At 37.3% G+C, this 12,619-nt stretch overlaps 1 protein-coding gene across 3 annotated transcripts in view; it reads left to right on the forward strand.

Moving 5' to 3' along the window:
- Positions 1-12,619, forward strand: part of ARHGAP26 (Rho GTPase activating protein 26) — a 285,303-nt gene that overhangs the window by 130,315 nt on the left and 142,369 nt on the right. For all 3 annotated transcript variants that reach the window (XM_058171506.1, XM_058171507.1, XM_058171508.1), the window contains exon 11: positions 3,971-4,049. In XM_058171506.1, coding sequence (XP_058027489.1) covers positions 3,971-4,049 — 79 coding nt within the window. The remainder of the gene's footprint in view (positions 1-3,970; positions 4,050-12,619) is intronic.

Raw genomic sequence — 12,619 nt, forward strand, 5'->3', positions numbered from 1 at the left:
GGTTATAATAACAATGCTATTCCTAAAAGAGGGCTTTTATTTGTACAAATGTCATTCTGGATAGAACAATCTAGAAATTTAAAATATATTTCTCTTTAAAGCTACCTCTAAGGGTTTTTCTAATTTCTTTGTTAGCTCTTGGTTTTCTTTCTAGTGTACTGTTTATCATCATGGTTCATAGTTCTTTTTGGTCTTAAAGTTTTGCTTCTTCATTTAAAAAAAAATCAAAATCATGAGGCCGCTGCATTGCCCGTAGGCACTTATTGTGTTGACACAGCAGGCTCATTTTTTTTTTACCCCTCTTACCTGCAGTGTTTCAGCTTTGTTTATATATTCATTTTTCTCTTTCTCTCGGATGAGCTCTGTGCTGGTCAAATGCAATACAACCTGTACTTGTTCTTGTGCTGTGTCACATTTCCAGTGACCTTTATAAATGAACAAAATCTTGAAATTACCATGTTATGACTAATGCTAAGTAACTTTAAAGCTTATACTCTCCCTCCATTTTTCGCTCTTTTGTAGAGAGGCGATCCCCAAAGGTAGCTTGCTCCTTATGAATAGGGAACTTGATTGGTGAATAGTCAGAACAGCACTGGATCGTAAAGATAGATTTTGGATAATAGGAAAAGAAAACACTGGTTTCTAATTAAGTATAAACGTAATGTCATACACTCGTAGCTAGCTAAGAAATTATTTGGTATAACTTAAAAAGTTTCCCACAGCACAAAAGCCAGTTGAATGATACTTGTACTTCTTTGCGTTTCCCTCTTATAGTTTCTAGCATTTAGAAAGTATAGGTAGTATTAATTAAAGGAATACCCCATGTAGGCTCTGCCCTTCTCTTCCTTCTTTTATAGTTGCAGCCAAGATGGAAGTTGCATCTTTTCCTACCCAGTGACCCAAGACAGATACGATTTAGAGATGCAGTATTCCAAGGTTATGTTACTTTGGAGTGCAGGTAGTCCTTGATTTACAACAGTTCATTTAGAGACTGTTCAAAATGACAACAGCACTGAAAAAAGTGACTTATTATCTTTTTTCACACTTCATGACAGTTGCAGCATCCCCATGGTTACCTGATCAAAATTCAGTTGCAGTATCCGGGGTCATGTGATCCCATTTTGCGACCTTCTGACAAGCAAAGTCAATTGGGAAACCAGTTTCACTTAACAAATGTGCTATTAACCAAACAACTACAATGATGCACTTAACAACTGTGGTAAGAAAGGTCGCAAAACAAGGCAAAACTCACTTAACAAATGCCTCACTCAACAATTATTTTTGGGCTCAATTATGATCACAGGTTGAGGACCACCAGTATATACAGCAATACTGCAAAATTTCTGGAAACCACCCATTTGGAGAATATATCCAAATGCAAATTCAAAAGCTCATGCTATTTTCTTAAAAAGAAAAAAAACACCAAAGATTTGGATGAGGATGCTGCTTTTTAAAGGAATGCTTAGTTCCAATCATTTAGACTTTTAGAAAAATAAAAGATGGTATAGTAGTATTTCTTGGGTTGTAAACCAGTGACTCTGGATTTTTTTTTTTTTTTGTAAGATAGGAGGGAGTTGGACGCTCCCACTTGGTTATTGCCTTTTATGTATCTAATAAACACTCCAACCCCTTTTTCTACAATGCTATAAGAAGTTTAAAAGTCTGTAGAGATTCTCAGTCATCATGGTTGTCCCAAAGATGCTTTTTCAGGAGGCAACTGGACTTTCTTGTTTCTTCTTTTGAAGATATTTCACTTCTCATCCAAGAAGCTTCTTCAGCTGTGACTGGATAGTGTCTTTCTTCCATTCCCTGCTATCCTATCAGAGCTGAAGAAGCTTCTTGGATGAGAAGTGAAACGTCTTCAAAAGAAAAAACCAAGAAAGTCCAGTTGCCTCCTGAAAAAACATCTTTGGTATAAGACATTTAGCATCTAGTATGGTGAAGACTAACATTTCCATTTTTGCTTTGTAGAATTAGTGTAATGTGTGACTGAAAGAAATAAACACATAGTGGAAGTCTTTTTCAGACAAAAGGAGAAGTCTGATTTCACTTCATTCACTTAGTTACTTTATATGGCTGCCTATTTGCCAAGCAACTCTTTGACTCTATTCAAAGACGTTGCCAAGTTTTCTAAGAATGTAATCCCAGACCTGAATACAGTTACAGTTACCTGTTTGTGCTATCTGTTATGCTTGATTTGTCCTATTCTAGAATAAGCCGTATTTAGCACTAGGTTTGTTGCTTGGTGTAACTTGTGTTTTAACAAGATTTCCAACCCATGTCTTTTAAAAAAAAATAAAAAAATTCCTTTGTAGAAACAGTATAATGAAAACAAAGCATGGATTAAAAGAGAGAAAGCTGCTGGCTCCTTCAACCTCTTTATTTTTAATCATAAGAACAAAAATGCATTGTTGCTTCTGTCTTTGTTTAGCTTCAGTTAAAAACAGGTTTATTAAGCTAGGACATTCAACAGAGATTTGATCTGCTTTAATTTAAGAGAAGGATCATGTTATATTAGGCCCAAGAGTGAGCTAAATCTGTATGAAAAAATAGCCCATATGAAAAAGCAAACTAGCAGTGACAAATTTAATTTTCAACACAGTCCTCCAGATAAGCTGCAAATGAGGGTGTTTTTTTAGACAAATATTTTTCAGAATGCTATTTCTATAGTTTTCAGGTTACAATAGAAAGAGATTAGTGAAAATAACATCGATTAAATCTGAATAATTTACATCTGTATGTCATGCAAGCTGAAATGGCTTGTATCCTTTGCTAGATAAACTGTGTGAGCTTTTTTTGTGAACATAATTGTAATTCTCTGATTGGCACTTTCTAAATTTATATGATTAAAAATTGAATTTTTATTCTCCATTGCTGTTGAGGCAGAAGCCAAATGTCACCTTCTGTGATATATGTTAATTTTCTTACAACTGTGAGGCACGTTAATGTGCTTCATTATAGCTTCCCATTACATTTTAGACATTTTCATGCATTGATTGGACAGATTCTTGCAATAGTCACAGCCAAATATTTGTAGGCAAAAGATTTTGCTGATGACTCAGTAGATTAGTTAGCCACATCAAGTTGAGGGAAGGTTGTAGTGATAATTCAGAAGCTTTGATACTGCTCTGGCTGATATAATCTATATAAATATGAAGATAAACTTTGACAAATGTCTGTAGACATCATCCTAGTCATGATTGTCCCAAAGGTGCTTTTTCAAGAGGAAAATGGACTTTCTTGTTTTTCTTTGAAAACATTTTGCTTCTCATCCAAGAAGCTTCTTTAATTCTGACTGGAGAGTGGGGAATGGAAGGCTATATATTCCTTGCAGACAGCTGGTCATTTGCATTCTTTTAGGGAATTGTTGAGGCCACTTGGAGATCAACTGTCTTGTCAGGGTCACCTAAGTAGTACAAAGAATGCAAATGGCCAGCTGTCCGCAAGGAATACAAATCCTTCCATTTTCCCACCATCCAGTCAGAGTTGAAGAAGTTTCTTGGATGAGAAGTGAAACATCTTCAAAGAAAAACAAGTCCAGTTGCTTCTTGAAAAAGCACCTTTGGGTTAGATTTTGACAGAAATGCAAATCCCATCAATTTAATTAGTGAGAATTTTCCTTGGTTGCTCTTTTATGAAGCTTCTGTTGGGTTTTGGCAGCCTATTGCGACCATTCTTTTTTATTTGAATTACCCTCATGAATATTTGAAATATGTTGCTTGGAATGTTTGTCTCCCCCCCCCCCAACAGATCTATTGAAGTGAAGAGCGAGAAAAAATGATGATATTCTAATTTTGTCTCTTTTTTTTTTTAATGCACATAATTTCCTCCCACTTGAGTTTTGAGTCTGAACCATGGAAAGGTGCTTTATAGTAGCTTTTGCTGAGTTTTCCTGATTTACCACCTCTGTTTCTCCTGTTTCATATTTTTAAACCTATTATTCACAGCATCATTCCATTCATCTCTGCAGGCCAGGAGTGATTACAATGCAGGCACTTTCTGAAGAAGATCGAAGGCTGTGGATGGAAGCAATGGATGGCCGAGAACCAGTAAGCAAGAATCTTTATGAATAGGGATTAAGTAGGATAATCAAAAGAACCTTTCATGGTTTGGGTTGCAGTTCTTTCTCATTGGATATCTTATGGCAGCTCTGTAGTTTTTGCAGAAGTATCTTTTGAATCCTTTGGTAGAGTCCTTGAGGCAATATTCCATTTTCTTTGCAAGCTGGCATTAAAGCTTTCCCTCTGAGTATTGTTAAGAAAATTCAGTCTATAGCTCAGGGTAGTCCAGATATTTGCTGTACATTTTCTGTATAAAAATATGAAAGATAAATCATGATTATTAGACAAAATAAAATATATCTGTCTGAAAGCTTCTTAAATGGCCAAGGTGGGAATTAATGTTCTTAAAACTTGCTGTAAAATATGTAGGAGCACCCATTTTATTTTCAAGTTTCTATAGTTTGCTTCTGCGGTTGGTGGTTATTTTTTTCTCAAGAAAAAAAAAACAGCTTTGCATGCCAAAACGATTAGACACAAACACAGGTTTTTTTTTGACATGCCATCATTCTGCTCAACACCTAATACCAGGGGTGAAATGTAAAATTTGTTAACTACTGATTCTGTGGGCGTGGCTTGGGGGGGTAATGTGATTGGGTGGGCGTGGCCAGCTTTTTTTTTTTTTTTACTTTTAAGAACATTTTTTCTACAACCTCTTCGGCCGAAGAGGTTGTAAAAAATACTTTTAAAAGCCTCTGATGATCAGGCAACTCAGCTGGGATTGCCAGAGGAGCCTTTTAAAAGCATTTTTACAACATCTTAGACCGAAGACGTTGTAGAAAAAATGCTTTTAAAAGGTTCTGACGATCCCAGCTGAGCCGCACAATCATCAAAGGCTTTTTTTCTTACTTTTAAAAGCATTTTTTTGGCCGGAAAAAAAATGCTTTTAAAAGTAAAAAAAACACAACCCTTTGATGATCGCGTGGCTCAGCTAGGCATGGGGGTCCCAGGGATTTTTGCTATCGGTTCTCCGAACCACCGCCACCATTGCTACCGGATCAGGTGATCCGGTTCGAACCGGGAGCATTTCACCCCTGTCTAATACCCACAGTAGTGTCTTATGTCTAAGTATATTTACTTATGTAATATAGCTGTATTACTTTTATCCTTTTCATCTGTCCCATTACTTTCTATTATTGGTATCATTATTATGATTATTATTACTTTATTATTATGATTATTTGTTTTTTTTTACATGTACCCTGAGAGCTAATGCACTGGAGACAAATTCCTTGTGTGTCTAATCACATTTGGCCAATAAAGTGCTCTGTTCTGTTCTGTCCCGATATAATTTATGTAGAATTCTTTGGGTCTATTCCTACAAATTGACTTTGAGTTCTTGCACATAATTACTTTCAATAACTGCCACTGTCTGTGATGTGTTACGGATACATTGTGATGAGAAGACCTGGATATACTTTTACCTGTTAAGTTTGGGGCTTTTCTCCAGAATAATAATTAATAATAAAATAAAATACTCAAGAGTCAATCAAGAAAACATCTGAACAAATTTTCTGAAGAGAAACCTGTTACCCAACAAGCAATAGAAGCAAAGAGCATCAAACCATGACAAGAGAGTGAAAGCACAGGCAGAAAATTCCAAGCCATTGGCATACACATACATATACAACATCTGTATGCATATGCATAAATATGTGTGGTTTGTGCCAACTATTTGGGAATCGCCCCTCTCTCTGCCTTTATTCCCCCCCCCCCCCAATAGACTCTGCTAAAGAGCAACTAAGCAGCCATAAATCATCCTTAATTGCCTGTTCAGTGCTGGGAGGCATTTGGGAAACCAGAAGGAATGTCATCAATGTTAACTCAGTGAGGAGACTTCCCCTTCGGAACCAAATCCGCCTAGGAAAAGGTAGCTGATACAGAAATCTCAGCCTTGATACTTTGGCCAAGGGTGGGAGTAAGATATGGATGTCATTGGTAGAAAAGAGAGCAGGGGAAGGAGGAGGAGCCCTTTCACAACCGATATTATATCACATGAGGTTGGATGCTGCATTGTTATTGTTGTACTGCTCTTTTATCCAGCTCTAATGCATCTACGGCTAATAATAATAATAATAATTTAATTTTTATACCGCCCTTCTCCCGAAGGACTCAGGGCGGTGAACAGGCAGATAAAATAATACAATATATTACAATAAAAACACTATTTAAAAAACTTATTCAATATGGCCTAAATTTAATACAATACAAAATATAAAATAAATCCCAATAAAATCCATGTTTAAAAACCCTATTTAAGGCTAGATGTATAATATAGTAGAAGAAGCCACCAACATAGGAATGCCTGTTGGAGATGCATAATTTAGCATATGTGGCTATTAGCAAGAGCTGCCAATCTGAGCAGCTGGCATTCTGCTTCAAAAAATGATCAGCAGCACTGCAGATGAAAAACCAGCAGTGTGGTGGAAAGGAATCCATGCTTTTAATATTTAAAGCTCTGGAGTGATTTATTACAGAGAACCAAACCTTTCTCGGCATGATGCTAGCCTATATGCTAACTGTGCAAAAAAAGTGTAATCATTTAAATGTAGCACATATTTATTAATTTATATGGAAAGAGTGGAAAGGAAAAAAGTTTTCTCCTTCACCTTTCGTGCATGGTAAATTAAGTGGGAGCAGAAAATACATTTAAATCAACTGATTGCTTTGCATCAAGGAATACTGTGCATCTCCAATCAAGTTAACATATGTCAAATGATTTCACTGTCGTATGGTGAATATAAGGGTTTATTCTTTTACTGTAGTCAAACTCAAGGCCTGCAGGCTGCATCCGACCCACAAGGTGCTTAAATCTGGCCTGTGGGGCTGGCCTTGAAATAGCAAAGGACCAGCCTGCGGTGCCTCTGGCAACCAAAATGGGGCACCTGGGGGGCACATAAGACCCCACACACCCCGTTTTCAGCCTAGATGGCCTCCTGCAGCACTTTGCCAACCAAAACGGGGTGCAGGGGGCCATGCGAGCCCCCCCACACCCTGTTTTTGGCCTGGATGGCCTTGCCCCCAGCCAGCCTGCGGAGGAGAACTACAATGCTGATTCAGCCCTCTAAGAAATCCAGTTTGACACCCCTGCTATAGTGTATAAACAGGTCTCGGTAAACATATTGCGAAGTAGATCGACCAAATGGTATTTTCCCAAATTGGGACTACTTCATAAAAGTTTCCCCTTTTTTAGGTAAAAGTAAAAAAATCATACAAATGACTTTCAACTATCAAAAGACACCATCACCTCAGCTTTGTGGGTTGGCCCTCTGCAAATTACCAATCCTTCTGAAAACTGAGGAGGTTGATGGGGAATAGGGGTATCAAAAACATTTAGTTCTGCTAAAATAATGAAGGGAAAAAGCAATCTCCCTAGTAATCCAGTGGCAGACTTTTCTTAAACATCTGGTACCAATTGCACCTTGGAATCCTGATGCTGGCTTGGCATCCTAACAGAGTGTTACTTCCTAACAGAGTGTAGTCACTATATTCTTGTATAGAGTGTTAACTTTGGATGCATTCACTGTTTATCGTTTTGTATATAGTTAGCTCTCTAAACATTTATATGGCTGCTTTTCATTTGCTTTGAATGTTCAGGAAATTGCTTCAGTTATCTGAAGGGTAAGTATCAGATTTAAAGATCTCACAAGGATATAAACACAGAAAATTAGTGAAATATTATTTTTCTTTGTGGTTCGTGAATGCTGTGGTCTTACATAGCTTTATTTTTTTACTCTATATCAGTGTGCACAAACCTCTTAGGGTCTCAGGAGGGGTGTGCTTGGAGCTAGGCAAGGAAACTAGTGAAGCCAAGAAAAGAACTAGATTTATTTCTAATTTAAAATACAATTAAAATTAAATCCCCAATTATTTAGTACTGGTCTCTTCTTTCTAATTGAAAATTATAGTTTAGTGGCAACTTTTTGGAGCAGTTCTGGAGGCCATTTCCAAGAGTGGGGTTGTGTTTTACTTTGGATAGTCTTTTATCTTTACAGAAAAAGGCAATCAGTTGCTTATTTAAATTGTATTCAGGGTTTTGTTTTGTTTATTTAAATCCAAACTGGCATTCAGGGCACAACAATCTGCAGTTGCTTTTATGTGGCTTATATCTAATAAGTTTTAATATGTTTTCTGAATTAAAATTCAATGTCCCATGAATACTAGAATACAAAAAGCTGTTTCTTTCACAAATAATTTTAATTGGCTGACTGCTGCTTAGAATTAAAAGAATTACCACCACAAATCCCAAAATGTCTTAAATTGAAAAATTAGATTTATGAATCAGAACCTGCTTATATGGTCAAGTATTCAATCTATTTTCTTTCCTGGAGATCTGCCTGTTGATATTCAGTTGACTCACAAGAGTCTATAAGAGACAGATTGGTGCAAATTGAACAGCTAAAATACAGTCTTAACGCAAACACTAATAGTAGCTGCATCATAAAAGAAGAATATGAAATAAAAGAATTGAAAAATAACTTCAGAACTTTCTGTGGCAAGCTACAGGAAACGATGAGAGAAGCATCTTTAATTATTTCTTTCTACCCTGCCTCTTCAATGAAAGAAACTCAAAACAGGCCTAAAACACTTAATATAGAGCCAGCTACTGTAAAACAATATCAGGGTGCATCCCATGCTGATGCAAAACTTCTTATTTTCCCTGGCAGACAGTGTGACGTAAGATCCACATTTTCTAATTCACCTATTGCAAAGTCTACTAGGAAATTTAACTAGGAAGTAAAATACTTCCTGCATGGAGACAGGAAAGTGAAACAGTTTCATGGCTCCCCTCTTCCACTCCATAGCTCTCAAAAGCTGTTCTAGAGTAGAACGCGCAACTATTGTCAAACAGAAGACAGTTTGTTGATTGTTGAATTGACAATTTTTCTCCTCAAATCCTACATCATGTCCTATATCGACAGACCCGGTGAAATAAAGCTTCCTATTTCTTCTGAAGGTCTTGCACAAGTGCGTGGTTTTTTGTTTTGTTTTTTGGAACCCAGGGAAAAGCTGGATTCAAACAGCTGTGGACTGATGAAACAAGAGTTACACAAAACAGACTACTACAGAATCAAAATCACTCCCAAGGAACGCCATAGAACATTTTGTCCACTAGATGGGGAAATGCTCCTGGCTGGTTCCGTCCGCTGATCCTGTTCTGAATCCCTGGAGAATTTGTGTGTCAGGGCAGAACTTCACATATAATTTTTTTTTAAAAAGCCTGTTTCCTAATTGAAGTAATACATTAATTTTGAAAGAAATGGGAGGCTTTACATTTGAATTTTTGACATTGCAGATTTACACTGACTTTCTTAAAATTAAAAAAAAAAGTGCCACGTCTGTTTTCTCCAGCTTCAGTCATGGAAAACGTCCTTTCAGCAGAACCTGTTAATGCATCTGGGACACAGTGGAAATCCTCTGCCTTTCCCAGATTCAGGAATTTTTCACAAGACTTTTGTTGCTATGCACCACTTGCAGTTCTCATCTCCTGGTTTCCTTCCGTGAGTAAATGACCAGTGGCTGATGAGAACAGACTATCTGTGGTGCGCGCAGCTGCCAGCCTGTTCCTTGTGGCCTTGAGTTTCCTCTAACTAAATTTCTTCTGCTTTTAGAGCCTTTCTATTGCCACTTGAGTTGGAATCTTCTGATCTTGCAGCTGTTGGCATGCTTTCACTCTAAACTGGCAGCACAGCATTATTTCTCTGTTACTTATGGCACAAACTGAATGCAAAACACATTACAGTAGCACAGAACTTCAACACATTAAGGTGAAAGCTTTCACTTAACTCCCCTCCCATCATTTAAAGTGCCCAAAAATATTCCACTTGCTCAGAATCGTCAAAGCTTAACCAAATAGGGTATGATTTCTGAATGTTTGCATTTACAGGCATGTATCTTTACCAACATTTTTCTCCTTCTCTCTCCTTTGCAAGCTTTCCATTTTCCCCCATCCCTTCTATTCGCTTATTTACTTCTGCCAACTAGGGTTGTTGTGTTTTTTTTTGTTCACTCCCTTTGTTTTTGTTAAAATGTTGGCAACCCAAAAGTTAGATGAAGAAACAGATGCAGATTTTTTTTTCCATGGAACCATCCCTCATCTGTTTCAAAGAGGAGCAGTGTGAATTGGGCTCTCTGAAAGCAATTGCTGCTGGACTTGCATGTTGCCATGGTGACCTGTTGTCACTATATTAATGACTCTCAACTCCTCTCCAATGTTTTTGTGGCTTTTCACATGGCCAAATTATCTTTCTTTCACTTGGCTTACATGGACCTAGCAGGTATGATTCTTTTAACACGATCCCATCTTGCTCTGTGTGTATGTGTGTGCATATTTGTATATGTGTGTGTGTGTGCGCGCCCGCGCATATGGGTTTGTAGAGCGGGTCATGCTTCAAGTCTTATTCAAGAAATCTGAGCTGACATTTAGTTGACTTGCTTAGAATAGTAATTCATAATTCTCAGCCCCCTGTGGAATAAGCACAGTGGGTCAAATGGAATTTAGCCCACAGAGCAGATTAGAAGTTCACAGGGCTGAAAGTAGATGTAGAACAGTAAATAACACATGAGCTTTGAGAGAATTTACATGTATGCTGAGATGGGCTTCTGAATTGCAGTAATGAAGATGCCTTTCTTCTTTCCCCTTCTCTGGCAGTGGATCAGGGGATCCCAGAAAATAGCCAAAAGTGCCCTTTTTTTTGAGACTTATAGGCATCAATGGTGATGATGATGATGATGATTTTTAATGGAGCTCTTCAGAATGTTCTTTTGAGGAAGGCATGTCATCTAAAATATCGGTGATATTTTTACCCTGTTTCCCCTTAAATAAGACATCCCCTGATAATAAGCCCAATTGGGCTTTTGAGCGCATGGCAATAAGGCCAAGCATTTATTTCACGGTTCAAAACAATATAAAATAAAATATAATATAAAATAAGGTCTTATTTTCAGGGAAACATAGTATTGTTAGATCACTATCAAAGGAACTTGACAACTGGTAGTTATGGGAGAGGAAAGGTTGGGCCAGTGGACATTTTATCAAATCCTCATGGGCTTGACCCTCCCACTTACTTTGTTTAATATTCATATGAGGCCACTAGAGAAAGTCACCCATTGGTTCAGAAATTTGTTGTCATCCAATTAGATATTGTTACCACCCTCAGGCATCTGCAAAGCCTCCGAAGTGGAGGACAGCGGGAGCAACTGGCACTTTGTGCAGTGATGTTGGGATGGGATTTGAGGCAGCATTTCTCAGCAGAATGGATCAAGGGATCAATTCCGTAATTGTATATAAAGAAGAATTTTAAACAATAATAATGTATTTTAAAAAATCTACAGATAGTTTTTTTTAACTCGTTATACTGTATGTTGAGAAATGCATCAGACAAATAAGGAGATAAGCTTTGGGGGTAGATATGACTTGCACAATTGCCTGTCAAATCAAACAATTCATTTTATAGTGGGATTCCTCTTTATATGCCATTGCAGAATTCGCAATTGGGCCGAATGCATTTGTGAATAAAAACACGATTCCTTCACTTGATCCATCTCTGACATAAAGCACAGCAAATTTCAAAGAGCTGGATTTGTTCAATGTTGAATTTAGCTACAGCTGTTTTAAAAAGCAAAACAAATTGTATATGATGCATTTATATACTTTAACAATAATTAGAAGCATTACCGAGCCTACGACAAACAGCATAATTCTTTTCCCTGCGTCCCCGGTTTTTCTTCAAAATAAAATATGTCCTTCTCATGCTTAGCTCGTACATGGAGCCTTTTAATTGTTTATTCTCCTTGTGTAGAATCGGCCAACTGAGAAGTAAGTGCTGCTCATGAATGATAATCACCTCAACTCTACAACAGTGACTTAATATCCAGATGAGTCTCTCTCAGATAGCCAGAAAGGGATACAAATACATAAGCAAAAAATTGGTCCCTGTAGTTTCGCCTACCTTCTATCTATAATCAGTTGCTTCATGTAGCACATATTCTCAACTAATCCTGGTGATTTCTTACTCTTAATCAACATCAAGCACTCCGTATGGAGGATGCAAGTTCATAGCGTCCATCATGGCTCATTGCCAGACTGAACTAAAGTAGTTGAGAATATCATGGATGAATATTGTATCTGTGTTATATGTATATATTGCTTCAGGCACTTCCCCAGTGCTCCTTCTATATAAATGGCTTATTATGGCTTATTGTGGAAGGAATGGGGACCAACATCATCTTAGACTACTACACAAAAATGTGCTTATAGAGTATTCTGATAGGACATTTCTAGTTTTTTTAGTATGGCGGCCTAAAAAAATTTTAGCACCATTTTTGGGTGGTTAAAGAACATTAAAAATAACAAATTCACCCTCTTGGTTTCTCTTGATCTCCTGCTTTTTATTGCTGGACTTCTTCAAATAAGGGTTAACTCCTATACCAATGAATCCATGGTCACAACACAGGATTTAATGGATCAGGAGAAACCAAAAGGGTGAATTTGTTATTTTTAATGTTCTTTTAACTACCCAAAAATTGTGCTAAAAATAATTTGTGAATAAGCTTGTGCT

This window comes from Ahaetulla prasina, chromosome 2 (assembly GCF_028640845.1).
Source record: "Ahaetulla prasina isolate Xishuangbanna chromosome 2, ASM2864084v1, whole genome shotgun sequence".
In the NCBI taxonomy this organism is placed as follows: domain Eukaryota; kingdom Metazoa; phylum Chordata; class Lepidosauria; order Squamata; family Colubridae; genus Ahaetulla; species Ahaetulla prasina.